The 22448-nt window shown below is 41.4% G+C and overlaps 1 protein-coding gene across 1 annotated transcript; it reads right to left on the bottom strand.

Annotated features, from left to right (window-relative positions):
• Positions 1–368: 368 nt before the first annotated feature.
• On the bottom strand, positions 369–22141 carry LOC135895409 (interleukin-1 receptor type 1-like). The gene is made up of 10 exons (XM_065423518.1): positions 22069–22141; positions 15261–15510; positions 14712–14898; positions 10098–10260; positions 9596–9661; positions 7629–7752; positions 4676–4824; positions 3549–3692; positions 1570–1737; positions 369–748 (listed from the first exon to the last, which is right to left on the bottom strand). The coding sequence occupies exons 1-10, from the start codon at positions 22139–22141 to the stop codon at positions 369–371; spliced, it is 1704 nt and encodes a 567-aa protein (XP_065279590.1).
• Positions 22142–22448: the final 307 nt, after the last annotated feature.

Raw genomic sequence — 22448 nt, 5'->3', positions numbered from 1 at the left:
ATGTTCATTTAATTGTATTAGTTATTTAACCTCAATTTAAAAAACAAAAAACTTCTCTGCAATAAGTTTTCTTTAAAGAAATTGCAAAAATTATGTGCCACTGCATTTGCTACATGTCAGCTTTAAATATCTGAGATACTGAGACAATGATTCAGATACCTCCCAATATCTGCACAATGGCATAGTGGCAACTGAATTTTTTAATCTACAACAAAATTATGTTGTAGAGGGGCTTTTTTAATCTTCAAAGCATTTAAGTGACTGAGGTGACCAGTTAGTAATACACACTAGAAGCTTCTGAAGACAAATAGTCCATAGTAAATATTTTAAAGTGAGCTGGTCTGTGCCATTAAAATACATCATCATCATCATCTTTCTGTTGCTGCAGAATAGCGAAAAGTTTTTGGATCCAAGGAAGACACTGTTTGTCTGGGTGGCATTCGGTATCTCACATTTTTCCAGAACTTTGTATTTGCTGAGTGAGATTTCTCTGTGAAGTCCCCTTTCCACTGGATGGCCCCATACTTTTGTTTAATGTATTTAATGGATTCTGGCATGTTCGTGTTGTCCTGTATTTTATCTAGTTCAATCAGAATAATTTTTATTTCATCCCGGATAAGAGCATTGTACACAGCCAGTTGCTGTTCAAAGGTATCTTCTAACACATTGTAACTCAATGCTTCTGATTCTAAAATTATCATCAGCCTTCTGCTTCGTTTGATGGTTTCATCAATAACATTGACCACAGCTGTAAGTAATGCAAGAATGATCAAAGTAGGCATAGAAAAGTTTCAACTTATGCAAAATGTCTCTCATTATTTTAAAAGTACATACTTATGGGGCAGTGGCTCGCTCAGAAGATTAGTAGAATATAGAACCTTTCAAAAACAGATTGTTAGTTCCAATCCAGCTCACTTCAGCAGCGATCAAAAGTGGTTTCTACCTGAGGACTTGCCAGTGACCTGTGTGAAATGAGTTTGTAGTCTAGATCTCATTGAACAGACATCCACACCACAAAACCCACTAATGGCATGTGGGAGGCAGTGTTCCCTGGTGGATAAAGCACTGGACTGGGACTCAGGAGACCTGGATTCTACTTCCAGTTTGACCACTGGCCTGCTAGTTGACTTTAGGCAAGTCACTTCACCACTCTGTGCCTCAGTTTCCCCATCTGTAAAATAGGGGATTCTTAGCTGCTTTGCAAAGCTCTTTGAAATCTACTGATGAAAAGCTCTATATAAAAACTAGATTATTAGTATTATCATTATCATCATCATCAATAATGATTGGTATCCTTGTTATTCTCACTTGAGGTTTTTTTTTTTTTTAAATTAAATAACGGCATCTTGTATTTCTGTCTCAGAAGAGGAATTCTTCGTAGGGAATAGTTGCTCCAATCCCTCATCCTTAAAAATCAGCAATGGTATAGTCAATGCAGCTAAACTAAGTTTACAAAATTAGTCAGTCTCACATTGTTTTTTCATCACCAGCATACACAACAAATCTTAGAACACTATGTCAAACGGAAACACAGCAAGGGTAATATTAATTTTGCTATTTTTAACATACCTTCCCCTAGTAAATCATCCCTTCCAAGTATAAAAAGATTATATCCACACTGGCTCTCTAAGATCTCGGGTAGTATTCTCAGAACAAAGTTGTTCAAGGTGTAGATACATCTCACCCCATTGGGTTTTGGATACATGACGTATGCATCATAGATCTTCCCATCTGAAGCTATAAAGAAAGAGCAAGAGACTCCTTTAAAAAAAAAAAACTACCTTTATTACAATTTTAATTGTTTAGTATTTAAAATCCTCTGGCAAACCACCAGGAAAGAGGATGAAATGCTCTAAAATGAAAGGTGGATGACCAGCCATAGATCTAACTCATTCTCTCCTCATGGATGAGGGGTTTGCCACAATGTGGATTGGGCACAGCACCCTATGATCTGCAGGGAAAGAAGTCCCAGCCCCACTGGTCCTAGGTAGACATCCACAAGCATACCTACCTCCTCCAGAATGCTCTCCAGCCCTTCTCCTGCCTGACATTGGCTGAACACCTGAGCTGGTGGGAAATGCCAAATATTTGTCAGCAGAAAATTTGAGAACATTTTGGGGGTTTAGATTTGGTAGAAATTTCCCACCAAAAAAAATTATAATTTTTTCATAAACAAAGGAAACAAAAATATTCAAATGCTTTTCAAAAACCATGTTGAGTAAAAAAAATATATATATATTTTTACCAAAACCCAAAATCTGTTTTTTCACTGAAAAACTGGAAAATTTTGTCACATGAAATTTTCCTATGAAAATTTTAATTTTTGACCAAAATCCATTTTTCGTCAAAATTCCTTTCCAATGAAATCATTTCAACCAGCCCTACTAAACATTAATCCTCTCCCTGAGCAGGACAGGAAGCTAATGCTAGTAGAAGAAGGGGGGAGACCATGGTTCAAAACCCTATTCCAGTGTGGGGATTCAAACCTGGGTCTCCCACATCCTGAGTGAGTGCCCTAACCATGGGGTTAAAGGTTATAAGAGCAACACCCCTACCTCCCCATTGCTATAAGGGGAGCAGTAGCAGCATCACCGCCTCTATTAATTTTGTGACTTTAGCCCCAAATTATTACTATTGTTATTTTGGGCCCAGAGTATTTGGCAAATTTGTATCAAATTCACAAATAGTTTCTAATTGACCAAAACAGGAATAACCCATTCCTCCAAAAAATGTTGCCTGGCTCTAATTGTAAGCTGTGTGGTGCAAAGGCCCTCTTTTTGTTCTGGGCTTGTACAGTGACCAGCACAACAGAATGCTGGTCAGTGACAGGGGTTCCTAGGTGCTTCTGTAGTACAAAGAATAATATATCATGTAGCAGCTGCTCCCCCTTCTCAAACCTTTGCACACATCCCCACAGTGCATAAAAGTAATAAAATACATGGTAATCAAGGAATGGAGCAGTGGTGGCACTTTTTCCCCCTTTGGCACCTGCCTCTCATAGCTTTCAGCTTTTAACAGGAAGGGGACGGAGAAGGGGATGGATAAAAAGAGGAACTTGTAGACAGTGTCTGAGAGTCTGATTTTCAATAGAAACATTCCAGGCAAAATCTCATATTGCCTCTCCTATACAAAGCTTTTTTTTAATTTATTTTATTTATTTATTTTTAATTATTTTTAACCTTGGGCAGTACCATTGCTGCTAAATGGCAGTACGTTGCTCTGGTGACATCTACTGGTCACCAACAGGTAAGCTATAAAGCTTATGGCAAAACAAGGCGCATTTTTTAGCAAAGCAGACAGCAATCCACAGATCTGGGGAAAGCATGGATTTCTGGTTGAACCACCTAACCATCATTGCCACATATACTTCCAATTGTATGCATTTTACTCACTCATTTCAAACACGCTCCAATTGCTTTAGAAAATTCTAAACAAGTTCTACCCCGGGGGGTCATTTCTTCCCCATCATCAGAAGACCTTCCTAAATACTCTTCTGTAAGTTACAAAAATCAATATAAAAAGGTAGCAAACTGGCTACTCTGACATACCTTCTTTCTTTAAAAAAGCACAGCAAGAACTACGATACCAAAGCAAAATGTCAATCTTGAAAAGCTTGAAGATTAATGAAGTAACAACTGTTAAAAGCAGCAATGCAATGAATCCTCCAGTCAGTGATTTGTGAAAATCTGCAACTGCATCAGTAAAAGAAAAAAAAAAGAAACTGCGGAATTTGTCCAACTTTGAACTTTCAAACAACTGTAGTAATATTCAAAAGCTACATTTCTATATTCTCATTTTTTTAATAAAAATAAACTATACATATGTATTACTATAGAACAACCATATCAATTATTGGTTGGGCAAAGCAAAAAGTAGAGCATCTAATACACAGGAAAATAATTAACATTTTATGTTTTCATAACACCTGCTACTGGAGGATGTGAATGCTCTTTACAAGCATGAATAAATCCTCATAACAGCTCTCTAGGTTAAATAGTGTTAGCAGTAGTTTATAGATGAAGAAACCTTGGCATAAAGAAATTAATACACAAATTTTCAGAAGTAACCCCTAAATTTGACCCACAATGATTGATTGTTGTGTGTAGTCCAGGTTGAGGATTTCTGATGGTTAGTGTGTAAGACAGTGAGTCAGGAGACTCAATTTCTATTCCAAGCATTGTCACTGACTCAGTGTGTGGCCATAAGCAAGTCATTTAGGCTCAAATTTCTGAGTGCCTCAATTTTTGATCATCCAACATATGGCACAGTAGTTTTGAACCTTGCTCATTCATTTCTATTCCTTGAAAGCTTCTCATAATTTACTCTAGTGTAGAAATCCCTCCAATTTTAAAATGCTGTTTAAAATTTCCCTTCACATATGTACATTCAGCCTTTTTATTAATCTCCTAAATCTTCATACGCTCACCTCCAATTTCCACACACACACACACACACACACACACACACACACACACACACACACACACACACCCCTACCTTCCCTTCTGATTCCTGCCCTCCCCTGCAACTCACACATCTTAAAGTTAAAGTTAATCAAAAGGAAAAGCAGTTTATCTATTTAGATACATATATAACTCGCATAATTATGGTATCTGAGCACAGTATCCAACTCTTCCTGGGAAAGTCAAATCAAATGTATCCAATAATGCGTTACCTCTGTGTTTTAATGCTATATATGTTGCAACTTGACCAAAGGAATTCAAAGCATGGCAGACAAAGTGATGTTCGTAATCCTCGCTATTGACTTCGGAAATGTTGAGTCTCACTGTAGTGAGAGGGTGTCCATCACAGAAAGTTTTGCCTCTATCCAAAAGGTAGCAAACACAGTAATGAAAACAACTCAATCCTTACTGAAGTGGTTTCTTCACTAGCAATCACAACAGGACAATAGTCACTGATCTTTAACACTATGACCATATATCAGATTCTTTTCAGAACTGACGGATAGCTTGAATCTATAAGGGGATCATCATGACACTTTGTCTATCTCTGACAAGCAAGATGGAGATCAGGAGACATCCTTATATAAACACAGTTGGTGCACTGTTTCCTCAAAAGCATACACAGTTTCTGTAGGCTACTCGTATAAAATATTTGCTTTATACATTAAACTTACAGGCACATTTCAGCTTGCAAAAACATGAGGGTAGGGAAAGGATTGTATTAGAGCTTTTAATGTCTTTGAACGCTGTGGATGCAGCTGCAGAGGCCACAGAGATGACTGGGGGAGAATGGCCCCCAGCATAAGTATACATAAGGAAGCTACAGGCTGCCACACAAGGTCCCTCTTCCATCCCACCACAAGCCCTGGTGTAGGAAATGGGCCAGGGGTGGGGCTGGAGCTAGAGGAGGTGGGACCATAACACTAATACAATTCTGGGAGTACCATCACCCACAGACAGTTCAGGCATGGCTGCCATTTCAGCCCCAGGAGTAGCACAGAATTAGGAGGGCTTAGCCCTCCCTTCCCTGGGCTGTGAGGTTTGTGCTGCACTTTTAAGAGGCCCAACACAAATTCTTCCCCATGGTATTTTCCAAGTCCCCCGTGGTACTAATCTTATCACACATCGGCTTAGTTAAGTGTGGTGGGGTAAATGTTACATTAGAAACTGTAACTTTTTAGTACTGGGCGAATGGGGGATATCATTTATCTTGTTAATTTCATATTACGTGTCTCACATTAAAGAACCTATCTACTTATCCAATTAATGTTTATCACTTAAAATATTCTATTTATCATTTGAAATGTCAACTAATTATTTAAATATATTCATAAATGAAGGTTATAGACCTTATGCATCAGTGATGTATGGATTAATTATCTATTACATACAATAAAACCCCTAAACTAAAAAAATATTATTGAGGTTGCAAGGTCAAAAGTTAGGAAATGCCAGAATTATGACTGGACAACCTTAATCTGGGCCCCCTCCATGGCTGCATTATGATATAGTCGTTAGTTACATGATCACTTACTCTGTTTCCATTGGACCATGTGTCATTCATTGCACAGGATGGATGGTGCTCACTTAGTGAGCAACTATTCAAAATTTTATTTTCTCCTTGTTGTTCAATGTGTAACCTTAGGCCTGATTTACCACATGCTATTCAGACCACACTCTGAAGATAGAATTAGTAATTTCCTTGTGGGATTTTCTATGGCTTTTCTTCATTACAGTACCTGAGTGCTTCACAAACATTCATTCATTTATCTTCACAAAAACCCCAGGAGATGAGGGGTGGTGGAAGCCCCATTTTGCAGATTTTTTTTTGCAAACTGAGGCACAGAAGGATTGAGGTCAAAAAGTGTCCACTAATTTTGGGTGCCCAATTTGAGGCACCTAAGACTCTGTCCCAGCCCCAGTCCCCTTACCCAGTCAGTCCCAGTTCCTCCCATCCCAGCTCCTCATCTGATCCATCTTTCTCCCCAACCCTGGAGCCCAGCCACCTCCTCCCCCAATTCCTCCCCGACACCCAGCTCCTTGTCCTAGTCTCTTTTCCCAGCCAGTCCCAGTTCTGCTCCTGTACCCAGACTCGTCATCAAATCTGTTTCCCCTCCTTGCCACCTTCTCTCCTCACCCCACTGGTTCTCAGTCTCCTTGTTCAGAAAGTCCCAATCTTCCCCTAGCTCTTCATACAGTCTCAGTCCTCCCCCCACCTACTGGCTTCCCATTCTTCCCGATTTATCTCTCCAGCTCCCAATCCTAGCCTCCTTGCCCACCCCAAGTCCCTATTTCCCTCAGCCCCTCCCTGCCAGCCTCCAGTCACAGTTTCTGCCTCCCAAATGTTCCTTGTCCCTGTCTACACCCCTACATGTCTGGCTCTAGTCCCCCTGCATTTGAATCAGGCAGCTTCCTCTCTCACACTGCCTGGGCCCAATGAGGCGTGTGTGTGTGTATGTGTGTGGAGGGGGTAGTCATTGAGAGCACAGGAGAGGGAGTCTCCCTGCTCTCAATTCAGGTGCCCAGACCCAGACCGGGCAGCATCCCAGAGCTGCAAGTGCAGGGAAAGTCCTGCTGAACCCTCGTCTGAAGCATGTTCCATGTGGACGGAATCTTCAGGGAATTTACCTGTAAAATCTAAGAAGTTTCTAAGGCTCATAATTTAGCCAAATTTAGGCAGATTTTCATGGGGATGGAAAAATATGCAACCCTGACACAGAGGCCACCTCCAGCCAAATTTAAAGCCCCTGCTCCAAAGCATATGGGCACTAGAGCTTTTCAAATAAAAGGTTGCCAGAATTTTGTAACATAGGGTAAAAAAAAAAAATCATTTTGCCCCAACCTCATTCTCAGAAATGTCAGAACCGTTTTGACGGGAATTAAAAGAAAAAAAAATCAGCTTGAAGCAGAACCCAGCATGTAAAATTTCAGCCCAAACAATTAAAGTTTGGCAAAGTAATAAGCAACTGAAAACAAGGTCTTCTAACCAAAAGTGTTGGGAACCTTAGTAAAAGGCAGTGCTACCAGCCCCACCTATAATTAGATCACAAAAGTGTGTTTATTTGTGTAACAGTACATTTTCCATGGCTGGTTCAAACAAAACAGAGAAATTATACAAGATTTTAGCTGATAATCCAATACATTCTGATCTTGAAGCATACTTACTCATAATCTTCCTCTTCAAAAATTCTACTCTTATAATATATATCAATGTATGTGTTGTTGACTGTCCAGTACACCTGAAACACTTCAGCGCCTGTTACATTGCAGTCCACTATGACACGTGAGCCTACAAGACAGTGTTACAAAGTGGCAATTTAAATAACTATATTGTAGTTAAGGGCCATACAATTCCCTACACTAATACATATAAGAATGCAAAATCCACTGGAAGTCAGCTACAGGCATGGAGGGGGCAGAGGATTTTTCATAGATTCATAGATTCTAGGACTGGAAGGGACCTCGAGAGGTCATCGAGTCCAGTCCCCTGCCCTCATGGCAGGACCAAATACTGTCTAGACCATCCCTGATAGACATTTATCTAACCTACTCTTAAATATCTCCAGAGATGGAGATTCCACAACCTCCCTAGGCAATTTATTCCAGTGTTTAACCACCCTGACAGTTAGGAACTTTTTCCTAATGTCCAACCTAAACCTCCCTTGCTGCAGTTTAACCCCATTGCTTCTTGTTCTATCCTTAGAGGCTAAGGTGAACAAGTTTTCTCCCTCCTCCTTATGACACCCTTTTAGATACCTGAAAACTGCTATCATGTCCCCTCTCAGTCTTCTCTTTTCCAAACTAAACAAACCCAATTATTTCAGCCTTCCTTCATAGGTCATGTTCTCAAGACCTTTAATCATTCTTGTTGCTCTTCTCTGGACCCTCTCCAATTTCTCCACATCTTTCTTGAAATGCGGTGCCCAGAACTGGACACAATACTCCAGTTGAGGCCTAACCAGCGCAGAGTAGAGTGGAAGAATGACTTCTCTTGTCTTGCTCACAACACACCTGTTAATACATGCCAGAATCATGTTTGCTTTTTTTGCAACAGCATTACACTGTTGACTCATATTTAGCTTGTGGTCCACTATAACCCCTAGATCCCTTTCTGCCGTACTCCTTCCTAGACAGTCTCTTCCCATTCTGTATGTGTGAAACTGATTTTTCCTTCCTAAGTGGAGCACTTTGCATTTGTCTTTGTTAAACTTCATCCTGTTTACCTCAGACCATTTCTCCAATTTGTCCAGGATGGGCAAAGCAACAACAGCAGCTCCACACTACGTTCTCCATGCCTTCCCAATCCATTTCACAGAAACCCTTCTGACCCAAATGTACAAGTTCAGGGATCTGCAGGTTAGGAAGGGGACTGGCTGGGCCAGAAGGAGCTGAATCCAGGAGAGACTAGCCATTCTCTGTGGCATCAGCCATCCAAAAGTTTCACAGGGGTTTCCTCGCTGGATCTGTTCCACATCTGTAGGCGTTCCGGAGCAGCCACTTCTAAAGAGCACAGAAGGAGCTGTGCTGCAGTGAAGAAGGCGGCTGGGGAAAGCAATGTCACCTCATACAACTTCCTCTGCCTCTCAAAATATTCCCTGGACATTTCCTAGGGTCTGGAAGGGCAAACCTCTTGTCTGTTCCACCTTCTTCCCCCTCAGGAAGTTAATATATGAGAGACCCTCTGAGCTGAATCTCATGGAGTTTCCTGGCTGCTAAAGGTCTACACAGTAGCTGAGAGGGTGATTCCCAGCGCAGGTAGACAGACATGCACTACCTCTGCTCAAGACAGCCTGCTAAAAATAGCAGTGTGGCTGTAGCAGCTTGGCTAGCCACCAGAGTATGTACCCAGGGGGTTGGGCAGAATTAAACTTGGGCAGCTAGTCCATGCCACTGTGGCCACACTGCTATTTTTAGCACGCTAGCTTGATCAAAGCTTGTGCATCTGTCTACCCACGCAGGAAAGCATCATCCCAGCTGTTGTATAGACACACTCTTAGTAGTTTTTTGTTGCATAAGGGGCACTTTTGCTGTAAAGGAGGATATGACAAAGCAAACAGCACTTGGAAATCCTCTTGAGTCTAAATTCTGTTTAGGATACACATTATTATTTTGTTGTAAGAAAACTTGCTTACCAAGTTCTACTTCAATGGTATTGTTTCTTGGGTAAAATATTTCTGGTGGTGTGTTCCGTGGACTCACTAAACACAAAAACAAAGTTATTTCAGAAATTCAATGGCCGCTGCAGCATATGGTAAGTGCTACACACCCACAGTGATGACATTCTTAAAGACAGACATGCAAACAGTGACTTCTGAATAGATAGTGATCAATATTAAAATGCAATAGCCAAACCCTTGATGTTTTTATTTGCTACTTTAGGTTAATTTACTCTTCTCTCCTCTTTAAGTTCTGGGGCTGCTCTATCTTGGCACAAGGGGATCAACCCTGAACACAATGGCGGCAGCAGAACCACAAGAATATGAAAGTGAAGTGTAAACCACCATCTCGCTGTCTCATACACACACACACACACACACACACACACACACACACACACACAGTTCTTTAGCTGTAGCTGAGAATCTGGATAGTATTTTTGAAGTGCAAGGACATAAAAAATAAAAAGGTATATACCTGTCACAGTTAGACTAATGTCTCGTGAAATGTTATATTGTTTTCCCTTGTAAGTATATGATGTTCTGCATGTGTAGTTTCCTTTGTCATGTAGAGTTGCATTTTTAATCACAAGGTAATCATTGGAAGAGACAAACCTTTCCTCTTCAAGCAGCTCACACTCCTAAACACAATTACAATGCTCTGTTAAATCACAGATAGAATACAATATCATGTCCCTCCAGGGCTTGCCTGTATGCTGCAGCCTAAGCTTTTCCTGGACCATAAAGCTGGGACAGTCTCCCTGGTTTGTCTTGGAAAAACACAACAACATTTCCCTAGGCTCTGAGGTTGTGATTCAAACCAACTCCAGGTCTGTCCACAGACAGGCTTACTTACAATAACTCATTTTACAGAGGGGGAATTAAAGCAATGAGAGGCCAGAATTTGCAGAAATGTCCACTAATTTAGGGTACCTCAATGATCGGGCACCCAACCTGACATACCTAGTATCTGATTTTTCAGAGTACTTAACTTTTTTTTTTAATGGAGCTTTGGATTGCACAGACATTAATCCATCCTCATAACATTCCTGCGAGGAAGGTGGATAACTATTATTATTCAGATTTAACAGTTCGGGAAATGGAGAAAGGAAGACAAAGGAACTTGCCAAAGTCAAACAGTAAAAGAGGTAGGATTAGATCACAGGACTTTCTGGCATTTCCTGTTTTTTGAGTGCTAGACAACTTTACCAGCACTCTTTTAATGTATTTTTTTACTATGTCATAACCAAGGACTGTTTCGTTAAGAAAAAACCATTTCTATTATGTACAACTGTAACAGTCCCCTTCATAAATAATCAAGGTAGCTTGAACCCTGCACCTTCAAGATTGCCACACAGACCTCTACCACTTAAGCTAAAGGACTAACAGCAAGAAGCAGGAACAAGTTGTGTACCAGCCACTGGAGGAAGTCATGTAGCACATGGGAATGGCCGGCTACATATGCAGAAGTAGCGCCATTTTACAGGTTGCATAGCCAAGCACACAGATCTAGCACATTCCTTCTAGTAGGCAATGTGGAAAAAAGGAAAAGATTTGAATCTGCCATATTAGAGATGTAGTCATAGGTTTCTGCATCCAGCAGACACCTGAGGATACCATCACAGAGATCTTACGAGATGTAGCCAGGATCGACTCCTCTCTACTGGCACCATGGCAGAAGATCAATGCCTTGAACATCTTCCTGATCCTCTCAGGACAAATGAAATACGGGGGATCTGCCATGGTGAAGGTACTTCTTAACAAGGCAGACAGCACCTTTAGGCAGCTAGTGAAGAAGTGGATATTTCTTCCCCAGAGGGCCATCAATGAACTGGTGTACATTTCACACAGGCAGGGAGTCACCAAAGTCCCTCAAATGGGTGATCTGTGCAATGTTGCAGTGATCACTCATGCCTTCTGCCTACTGACGTGCCCTGACACCATGGTGAGGAACTTCGCAGAGAGTGCTATGCATGACGTCATCAGGAAGTGAATAGCCAGGACCCCTTCCAACCAAGATGTCGCCACCTACTCGAGTGGCTCACTGTAATGCAAATTTGGAAGAGAAGGAGGAGACTGCTTCATTCTGGACTCGTACCTGCAATGCTACACAATGACTGGAGAAAGTATCAGCTGCCACTGGACGTGGTGCAAGGAACGCCAGGAGCTGGGAGTCCTGGTGCCACAGGTGAAGAATAAAGAGCACGCAATCATCACTCCAAGAGCTAGAACCATGCTGGAGAGGACCCTGAAGGATGCCATCCGCTGCCAGTACGTGGAAAACCTGAAACGGAAGCCAGACGAGGGCAAGGCCTTTGAGATGATATGCAAGTGGGACGACAGCAACCACTCCGGGGGCAGTTTCACCCGATTTGCCGACTGGAGGTTCATCCAGAAGGCCCGGCTCAACTGCGTCCCACTGAACTGAGCCGTCTGCCACAGGAATCGGGACAAGCAATGCAGGAAGTGTGGCTATGCCAACGAGACACTACCCTAAGTCCTGTGTAGCTGCAAGCCCCATTCCAGAGCCTGGCATCTGTGACACAATGCCATCCAGAATTGCCTAGTCAGAGCCATCCCGCCACCCCTGAGGAAAGTGGCCGTAAACTCTGCCATCCCCGGAACGGACAGCAAACTCCGACCGGACATCGTCATCATCAACAAAGAACGAAAGAAGCTCATCATGCTGGATGTCACAGTTCCCTTTGAAAATAGGACCCTGGCCTTCCACGACACTTGATCTCGGAAGCTGGAGAAATACGTCCCTCTGTCCAACACCTTGAGAGTAGGGACTATGAGGTTCAAACTCATGCGCTGATCATCGGAGCTCTGGGTGCATGGGACCCCAGTAACGAGCAAGTGTTTAGAGAATGCGGTATTGGTCAATGCTACACTTGGCTGATGTGGCAACTCATGACGTCGGATGCCATCAGATGGTCGAGGGGCATCTATCTAGAACACATCACAGGACATTGGCAATACCAGGGGAGATTAGCTGGAGTGCCGATGAGAAGCAAAGTCAGGAAAGTAACTGAAATACTTCCCTGATGGATTGTATTTTCTAAGGGATGACCTATCCTAATTTCTCAATTACTGAGGGACAATCTGCACTCATTGCTATATTTGCTTTCCACAACCAACTCTCTGTATAACTTTTTCATGAGTGATGTACCCGAATATTTGGATACTAATATCTATACTGTATCTTTAGACTTATTAATCTAAATTTGGGTTATCGCTGATTATGTACTATATGTATTGTATGACTTATTTTCATTTTATGTATTTTTAGATAATCTAAGCACTACATCCAGATGTACAGACACTCTTTCCTCAAGCTGTGTATTATATAATTTTAACATTAGATTTAATACAATTTTTAAATCTGTTCCCTGCGTTTTCAGAATTGACCTTGTGTAACTTCTCAATGGGATATGAATCCTTGCTCACTAATAAGGCTTGTAAAGGGCACCAAACACCGGTGTAGAAAAAAGGTATCTAGAACTCATTGTTGGAGAGCCATTAAAAGCAATTAAATATCAAGGTCCTAAAACAGAAACTCCCCTCAAAATGCATTCACGGGGGAAAAAATCATTAATTTTTTTTTAAATGATTCACCAAGAAAACTGGACTTTGAATGAAAAACCCATGTTTTAAAGAAAATAAGAAATACGGACATTAAAGAATCATCATCATGTTTTCCATAACTCCCCCACCCTTTCTAATAGATTAAAGGCAGAAGGGGAGAACATATACTCATTATAACATTGAAATATAAAATGGAGAATTATTAACGGTAAGATTAGGAGCTTTGATAGCTATGTTTTTAATGATTTGTAATTATGGGGAGTGAATGAGTACAAATGAGGTAACTCTTAGGTCAAGACCTTGCTGGCATAAGTGTGGTTTTGGCAATTCCTTTATACAGAATTGATGATTTGCTTAAAATGATATTATTGCCAACCAAACAAAGGTAACATGTTGTGCTGGAAGTCTGGGGGTAAAAACACACAACCCTGTAACAACAAGAAGCCTTTTTTACAGAGGAGATCCAGGGTAAGGTGACACAAAAACAACATGACACCAAAACTGCAAAACCAGAGCACTTGAATTTGAGCATGCACAATGCATGGGTCAGCCAAAACCCAAAGGGTTGGTTTGTTAACAGCCCATTGGATAACTATTAAGTAATCTGTAATGCAGAAATGTATTAAAAATACCTAACTGAACAAGAGTCTAAACTGGAGAAACACCAGACCAGAAATTGAAGGAGAGGACTGAAAGACCAGACCAAGAGATCGGGGAAACAACGACCATCAAGAATTCTAGGAGGACTTCCGATGCCCCGGAATGTGGTAACTTGAGCCCTTTGCCAACTCCGTCTTGTCTGTTATTATTTGTCTGGCATAAATGTATGTCCAGATGCTATAAGTGACAATAATTCTGTCAGAAATTGTATAAATAAAGGCCAAAATTGATAACGCCCAAATTGGGTGGACTTGTGACTCAAGTTTCCCAACTTTTACCCCAACATCATGGACCCTTGGCTCTCAGCCCAGCACACCTTTGCTAGGCCAAAGAGTATCTGGATGAGGGAAAGAGCTGCAGCAACCACTGCCATTTTGACTGTGTAACATAATTTTATAATGGGAAGTGTTAAGCAGCCTTAACGTAAGAGGGAGCATAGCAACCCCACACAAGATACCTTCCCTTTATGAAAGATGAGAACATTGTTTACTAAATTTATTTTCACAAGGAAATTATATTCAAGGCAGTTACACTTCACTAGCAAGTAAGAATATGGCATGTGGTTTGGTGGCTCAAATTAGAGCTCACTTTCTGATCCATAATTCATAAATACAAGGCACAGACCAAAAATTAGGGGGTGTCTAACTAGTACATGCCTTTAGAGAACAAAAGCTAAAGGGTAATTGTCACCTTTTCTCAGTTTATTTTGCAAAAGCTCATCTCATTTAAAATATGCTGTAGTTTTTCCATTGCCATTCATAAACATCAGTGACTGATATTAAAAAACACTGATTATAGTTTACATATCAAGGAGTTATGACCGCAAAAAAAGTACTATTTTTACCTTATACCACTGAAGGGGCAAAGTATTCTCCTCATCTCTGAAATAATCCAAATGAGGACATACAACCTTAGCATGTGACGATGTTAGTATCTCCTCCCCAATGGCAAATTTTTCATTAAAGCATAAACCATAAATATTCTTGAAAACTCTTAGGTTCATATATATTTTTCTGCAGCTTGATAAATTCCTGCAATGGAACATAAAATAGCTGAATTAAACTACTTATCGTATTATCCATGTGTATAGCCTCACAACTTCAAGATATGCAGCTTCTTTTAGAGGAGGAAGAGGAGGGGTTTGGAAGTCTGTAGTTTCTATAGTAAACTGACCATTCTATATTTGGCCCATCTTGAAAGAGTAAAAATATTATAAACATGCCCTCTATTGTATTAATTCCCTCCACAGCAGTACTTATGAAGAAATGTAACTATATACTGATTATCACACCCACCCACCCCCCACAAAAAAAAGCAAAAACAAAAAAAACCCTACACACAATTTTGCAGCTTACTTCTGCAATAGTATAACTTTTTTTAAAAAAGTCTTTACCTTATAATACATTCATAGGATCCTGAATCGTCTAAAGTTGCAGGGAGAAACCAAATGAAGTTCTTTTGCTGGTGAATTCTGGAATGTTTGTCTTTAGCCACGGATGTTTGGCTACCAGTTTTGTACCAAGTCAAGTTGTAGTCTGTGTTTTTAAAATTCAGTATTTTATCTACTGAACAGTTGACAGCAAGTGGCTGTCCTTCATGTACAAAATTGTGCTTAAGAAACACATCATTCACTTCGCATTCCTCTAAAGGAAGACAAAATGAAAAACAAGAGAAGAGCTTAAAAATTGTAAAATAAAATTTTGAGTTTGTTTCTTTACTAAGTTGACAAAGTTTACTACAATTTCAACATTCATCCTTAATTCAGTTACAGGAGAGAGAACTACTGTTATTCATCTTCAGACTGGAAGATACCACATAATCATACTCAAATGATGTGGTGGATGTAGCTAGGCAACTGAAATGAAATATTCTGGTTCTGCATGTTGCACCTTTAAATATGGGCAAATCCCTACTGCAGGGTTGCCATTTTTGTTTTTCATCTTTGATGCAGAATGTTAGTGAATCGTTGTTTTCTCTGACACACAAACACACACAGATTTCTTATTTGTTCTTACTTTGTTTCTTAATGTAGCTTCTTCATCTGAAATAAGCCATCAAGAGTGAATAATGCATGTTCCCATCTTTCTGTATGTAAAAGCATCTAGTTAATGGAATTTTGAAGATGAAAGTATAAATTGTACAAATATCAAGGGGTTTCCACTCAGCCACCTTCTCATGAGCATGAAGGGTATGATTTTTAAAAGCACTCAATATTGGCCTAATTCTGCTCCCACTGAACTCAGTGGGGTTCAGTGGGAGCAGAATTAGCCTAGCGGTGAGCATTTTTGAAAAATCCTACCTTATGAACCTTTTGTTAGAGTTGTCAACTCTGGTGTCATGGTTATATTTCAGACTCAATCACTACATATTGCTCATCTAAAATTCCTTTTGTTTCAGTTGGATTATGGTTTTCTTTCTCATGCTCTACTTCAACACATTTTTTCTGTAGCACTGTGTGCTGTTAAACTGTTGCTACAGCCTGTGACAAAGGGCTGTATTTTAGTGGTGGGTGAAGTCATTTCTGTACCTATAGAGCCAAAGAAATCCCTCCCCTTTTAAATGTGGAGGGTATGAAACACATGCAAATATTGACCTGATCTGGCTATAAAGAACATAAAGGGTACTGGAATAGACTCCTTTCTGCCACCAAACCCGAAGCAGTATCCAAAACAGCAACGTGTTTTACGAACTCCCAATATCAATTTCTAGGAAGCCCACTCTGTGCCAGCTAGCATTTTCATGGCACAGGTAAGAATTATAAGATGCATAGGCAGGGAGGCCAATGGGAGTACCTATTGCCATGGAAGAGAGCAGCCAGAGGATATCCCACATGATCAGCCCCTCCACACTAATGGCCTGCTAGCCACAAAATTTCCATACAGAAGTTAGGACATCCATTGGGCTAGCGAGCCACACAGCTCCTCTGTCCACAGACATAAAACCCATCTTCACCAGAATGATCTGTTAGAAACTCAGTGAATGAAAATTCATGGCATTTTTCTTTTAATCAGACTGTGTCCTGCTGCAAGCTTTTTGGATAGGAGGATTTGGCCCTTAGCTTGAAAAGCAATATAGGCTCCTTCGGAATATAAAGGCATTATATGCTATTATGTAGCATTATCGCTATGATATTATTACTACTATTACATGATCAGATAACAATGAATAATATGGCATATTATTGTGCAAATGATATGCTAATACAAATAAGCTATTTTTTTCTAACTGTAGAGGCAAAGTCAAAATTTCTTGTATTACTGCATATATTTAAGATAAATTTTCATACTGCACCTCATCTATACTTTTTTTTTTTTTTTTTAAACTTCAACTATACTATATTAAAAAACACAGTTAGGGAAAACCAGATATTTCTCCCACCCCAAACATCTAAATTCAAGTTCCACCTATTAGATCAAGTGAAGAAGCATTTTAGGTTATCGTATTATAGTAATTTATTTATGCTGATATATATGATAAGGAAGCAAGGCATTAACCAGGATATATGGAGATCACGCTAGCAATTCATATATTATTTCTTATTTTCACTAAATGTGCACATTTTGCATAAGTAACATTCTATGAAAATTCAATAACTGTCTGTCCCCAATAGCATCTTATTCAGACCAGATCTATTAGAAATTGAGAGAGAGAGAGAGCAGCAGCAGCAGATCTGGATTGTTAGCCCATGACTGAAGGGCAGAGCTATATCTATATGTAAGCAGAGTCCGGATGAGCTCTATCCTGACATCTGGTGGTGAATTATGGCGAGTGTGGAAAAGAACTCCAGGGGCTGATCTTGTTTGCATAGGCACACCCACCCGCCTGGCATGAGAGAACAGCAACTGATAGTGGTTACTTTGGATGGGGTGGGATCCCCAGTTTCTCTGTTATTGGGGTAGGAGGAATAAAGTGTTGTTACCCTGATTATGTGAATCAAGGACAATGAAACTGTTTTATGACAGAGGGTCTCACCATCACCTAAGTAGCTCTCGCTAGACAAGGGACATGGGTTCCACATCCCAGTGACTTGAGAAAGGATGGGGACAGGTATTTGTACCTGATGGTATGGGCCCTCCTTTGAGGGCCTGAAACACCAATTGCACCCCATCATCTCTCCACTGTTGAATGGCAGAGCTAACTTTGATTCTATTAGGAGTCCAGTTACAGGCTGCTGAGCTGAATTCACTTTGGGCCAATAGTGCACCAGCAGTGGGGCTCCCCTACTATGAGCTGAAATCACTAAGAGCTAAAGTTACTAAGAACTGAGTGCTGTGTTAACTAGTGGGGGAGCCTGAAGCTATATTGCTAAGTGGCTGGCGGAGCAGCGAGCGGCACGGAGCCTTGCGGGGATGGTTGGAGCAGCGCAAGGAACGGCGAGCGGAGCTGTTTGCGGGGACGGCTGGAGCGGCTCACAGGTTGGTGAATGGAGCGGAGCCGAGCCATTTGTGGGGACGGCTGGAGCGGCTCACGGGTTGGTGAGCGGAGCGGAGCCATTTGCGGGGATGGCTGGAGCGGCTCACAGGTCGGTGACCGGAGTGGAGCAGCTCCTAGAGCAGAGCAGTTCGTGGCAGGGCAGGAAGTGGACTGGCTCGCAGTGAAGGCGGCGGCAGAACCCCACGGAGAGACGGCCGGTTGGCCTTGGATCATGTAAGGTGCCCCTTAACACCCTACGTGCCCCCCTTTTACTCTGGGGCTGCACTGACCAGGGACAGAGACTTTGGGGGTTGTTGGACTTTTGGGACTTTGGGTGGTTGCTGGACTTTGGGGACTCTGGGTGATTTTTGGGTTGCTGGATTCAAGAACCAAAGGGAAAGGACACGGCCCAGTTTGCTGGGGTGGGTCTTTTGCTCATGGTTTGTGTTTTGAATCCTGTTTGTGGTGTTTTTTCCAATTTAATGCTGATGTCGTTTACCTCATGTTATTAAACATTTTCTGCTACACTCAGACTCCGTGCTTGCGAGAGGGGAAGTATTGCCTCTTAGAGGCGCCCAGGGGGTGGTATGTAATTGTCCCAGGTCACTGGGTGGGGGCTCGAGCCAGTTTTGCATTGCGTTATTGAAACGGAACCCCTAGATACAGAACCCGGCCCTTGTTGCTGCCAACTTAGATGGGCAGAAGGGTTACATATACGAAAAGTAGGTTATCATAACTAAGTAAAATGATTAACTGGTTACAAAGTTGATATCTTCAAATTTATGACCATGTGTATGTTTCATTATAATGTGAACACATTCAGCAAAGCTAAGCCCCAGAAGTTGTCCAATAAGACATTCAATATGCCAGAATGCTGCATATTACACTCTGCTTCAAAGACTTCTACTGTTATTAAGACAGTATGCAATGGAAACATTTGCATCCCCTAAGCACAGAAGTACCACTATTATTAAGATTGCTTATCTTTAGATGTACATATATTTGGAAACAGCTACTCTCGAAGAAAATTACTGTAATGTCTGTGAAAGAACCAATTTCAGAACAAACCCTTAAGGATCCACTGATTAACTTACCTGCCTTGAGTGAATAAAGAAATACTGTTATACTGCACAAAAACAATGTTGTTGATGTCATGTTTCACTATAGAGGGTAAAAAAAAGAAAGACCTCAATAATGGCTTTCAAAAAACACTTCAAAGCTGAATTTCAATCGTTTATATTAATGTACACTCCACACATTATTTAAATTTATATAGTACTTTTCTTCCAGAAGGCTCTCAACACGCTTTATAAATTTGCAGTACATTGGAGGGAATCACCTACCCAGTAGTGCACTGGTTTTCAACACGTGGTCCACAGACCCCTGGGGGTCTGCAGACTGCATCTAAGCGGTCTGTGAAAGGTTGTCTTCACTACAGAACAATAATTTTCCATCTCTGGTCCACGGACCCCTGGGAAACCGCAGACTGTCGAAGATTTCCAAAGGGGTCCGCACCTCCATTAGAAATTTTTTAGGGATCCACAAATGAAAAAAGGTTGAAAAGCACTGTGCACTAGTGAAATGCACCCATCTCTGCGATGGAACAATGGGACCATTCTGCACTAGTCTCACTACACAGCACGCGTTTTCTATTAATGGGGGGAGTGAAGAATAGCTTCGTCAATTGAAACAGAGGGATTTTAGCTAGGAAGAATATAATTACCTAAAAACTGCAACTAGAGCAGGACACGAGGGTTAACCACCCTATTCTTGTGAAAAGGGCCACAGGATCTTTAGATGACCACCGGTTCACATCTCAGGCACTTCCAGCTGAGCAGTACCCCTTGTACAATATTGTGAGATGAGCTCAGAAGAACGCTGTGTACTGAGTCAACAGCATTACATCTTGCAATACCTGTTGTCTTTTATTTTTTAAACTCCTCCTTATATGTTTCCCTTTCAAGTATCAAACAGGACCAGTCTTGCTTAGCTATGAGAAAGGGTGAATGGCTGCAAGAATGTTGAGCACAAAGAGTATGTTGAGCATTAAAAAGTAAAGACAAACATTTCTGGGTGGAATTTCAGAAACTTCCTATAATGATGAAACCTGACATTTTCTCATTGAATTCAGTACATAAATAACAATGCTTAACTTAGCGTAACTCCTTGGTGTCACTTTAAAAAATGAAAATATTTTGATGGAAAGAGAACATTATATCAAAGAATGGGATCATTTCTGGCCTCCAGTTATTTTCTGCCATTTTCCCCTTTATAACTTTTTGCACAGGTTTGAGTAGATTTTTAATACCAGATATGTTAGCCTCCAGCTGTCTTATCTGTACTTAGTACCAGATAGTCTTACTGTTGGGGTGCCCCCATAAATGAAACATTGAGAAACAGAATGCTGGTTTCCTGCCGTTCTCTGGCCAAATCGCCAGTGCAGTTCCCTGCATGCTGCCCCTCCTCTCCAAACTGCTCTTTCGAGCCACCTGAGCTTCCTGCAGTGTGGGAGACCTCTTAACAGGGCATCCCAGGGATTTCCCTAGATGCCCCCGGGGGGGGGGGGTGTACAGCCCCCTGAATTTCCCCATCACCACCCCCCGTTACATGCAGTGCTACCAATTTAGTTGTTGGTTGGAAATTTGAATTGAAATGAAATTGAAATATTAATACACACTTTAAAAGCATACACAGTATATGAGAAAATACTTGTATTGGAGAAAGCATAATGGGTTTGAAAAGTATGAACAAAGACTAGCTTCCTCATGCAGCTGTTATTTATGACAATGTTGGCACATTTGTTTCAGCTATATTGGCCAACCTAATAATTTCAAATTATAATTTATAAGGTCTGAATGAGCTCTCCCCTGATAGCTAATGATGAGCCAGTGATGGGTGGAAAGGCTTCAGGACCAGACTGTATTTACATGAACACACCTACTCTGCCTAGGTATCCAGCAGACAGAGTTGTGCTACCCAAGTGATCAATTTTGGCTGGTGTTGGGTTACAAATCACTTAAGTATTAAATGTTGTTATCCTTATTGTATGAGTAAAGGGCAGCAGAACTGTACTTAGCCTGACTGAACAAGGGGGGGGGCTCCCTCAGTGCTTAATTTGTGCTAGGGCTTGCCAGGGCTGAGTCTCAGCATCTCTAGGCTTGGCAGTTCATAGCCCCGGGACCTCTGGGCTTGTCCCATCAGTTATGAAAGTAACAAACTTGCTTGAGCCCCAGCACCTCTTTCATTACAAATTAAGCATTGGTCATCCTCAACTGAACTGCACTCTCTAAGCAGGAGGTTTGGATGCCACATCCTAGTGAAGGGGGGCGGGGGGAGACAGGTGTTTTGCTTGGTGGTGTGGGCTCTGCCTAAGAGTCACAGGCACTATTTCACCTGCCTCTCTCTCCTGTTTAGAGAGAGAGAGAACTGATTAGACTTCATAGAGAGTCTGTTGGTTTGTTAAGTGTCCACTAGAGCTGAAATCACTGATAATCGGGTCTAAGTGCTTAGACCTGCTGTGGGACAGTGTTTCTGTGGAAGAGACGGCCCAGCCTGCACTAGCAGTGAGGTTTCCCCCACTGAGAGCTGAAATCACTGAGCAGTGGGTGGAACCTCGAGAGACCGACTTGCAGAGGTCACAGTGGCAGGTGGCAGCAGAAGGTGACAGTGCAGGGCTATTGGGGATGGAGCGGTAGAGTGAACAGAGGCACAACATACAGCAGCCAGAGCATTGGACTATGTTTTGGTGACTTCACTCCAGAATGCTAGATTTGTGACGGGAAACTTACCCTGTCTTCCAACAGCGACTATTCCAGGTGCTTCAGAGGAATGAACAGAAGAGGGAATCATTGAGTGATCCATCCCATCGTCCACTCCCAGCTTCTGATGAACAGAGGCTAGGGACAGTCAGAGCACGGTGTTGCATCCCTGCCCATCCTGGCTAATAGCCACTGATGGACCTAACCTCCATGAACTTATCTAGTTCTTTTTTGAACCCTGTTATAATTTTGGCCTTCACAACATCCCTGGCAAAAAGTTCCACGGGTGACTGTGCATTGTGTGAAGAAATACTTCCTTTTGTTTGTTTTAAATCTACTGCCTATTAATTTCATTGGGTGACCCCTGGTTCTTGTGTTAAGTGAAGGAGTAAATAACACTTCCTTATTCA

Source organism: Emys orbicularis, chromosome 1 (genome assembly GCF_028017835.1).
Source record: "Emys orbicularis isolate rEmyOrb1 chromosome 1, rEmyOrb1.hap1, whole genome shotgun sequence".
Classification (NCBI taxonomy): Eukaryota; Metazoa; Chordata; order Testudines; family Emydidae; genus Emys; species Emys orbicularis.
The sequence above is the reverse complement of the archived record's forward strand: the minus strand, read 5'-3'. Positions and strand labels throughout refer to the sequence as shown.

Excerpts from the sequence above, each read along its gene's own strand:
- LOC135895409 (XM_065423518.1), bottom strand. The coding sequence starts at position 22,141 with ATGGATCACTCAATGATTCCCTCTTCTGTTCATTCCTCTGAAGCACCT. Across the intron at positions 4,825-7,628 it reads TTTGAAGAGGAAGATTATGA|AGGCAAAACTTTCTGTGATG; the intron begins GTAAGTATGCTT and ends CCTTTTGGATAG. Across the intron at positions 749-1,569 it reads GGATGATTTACTAGGGGAAG|CTGTGGTCAATGTTATTGAT; the intron begins GTATGTTAAAAA and ends CATTACTTACAG.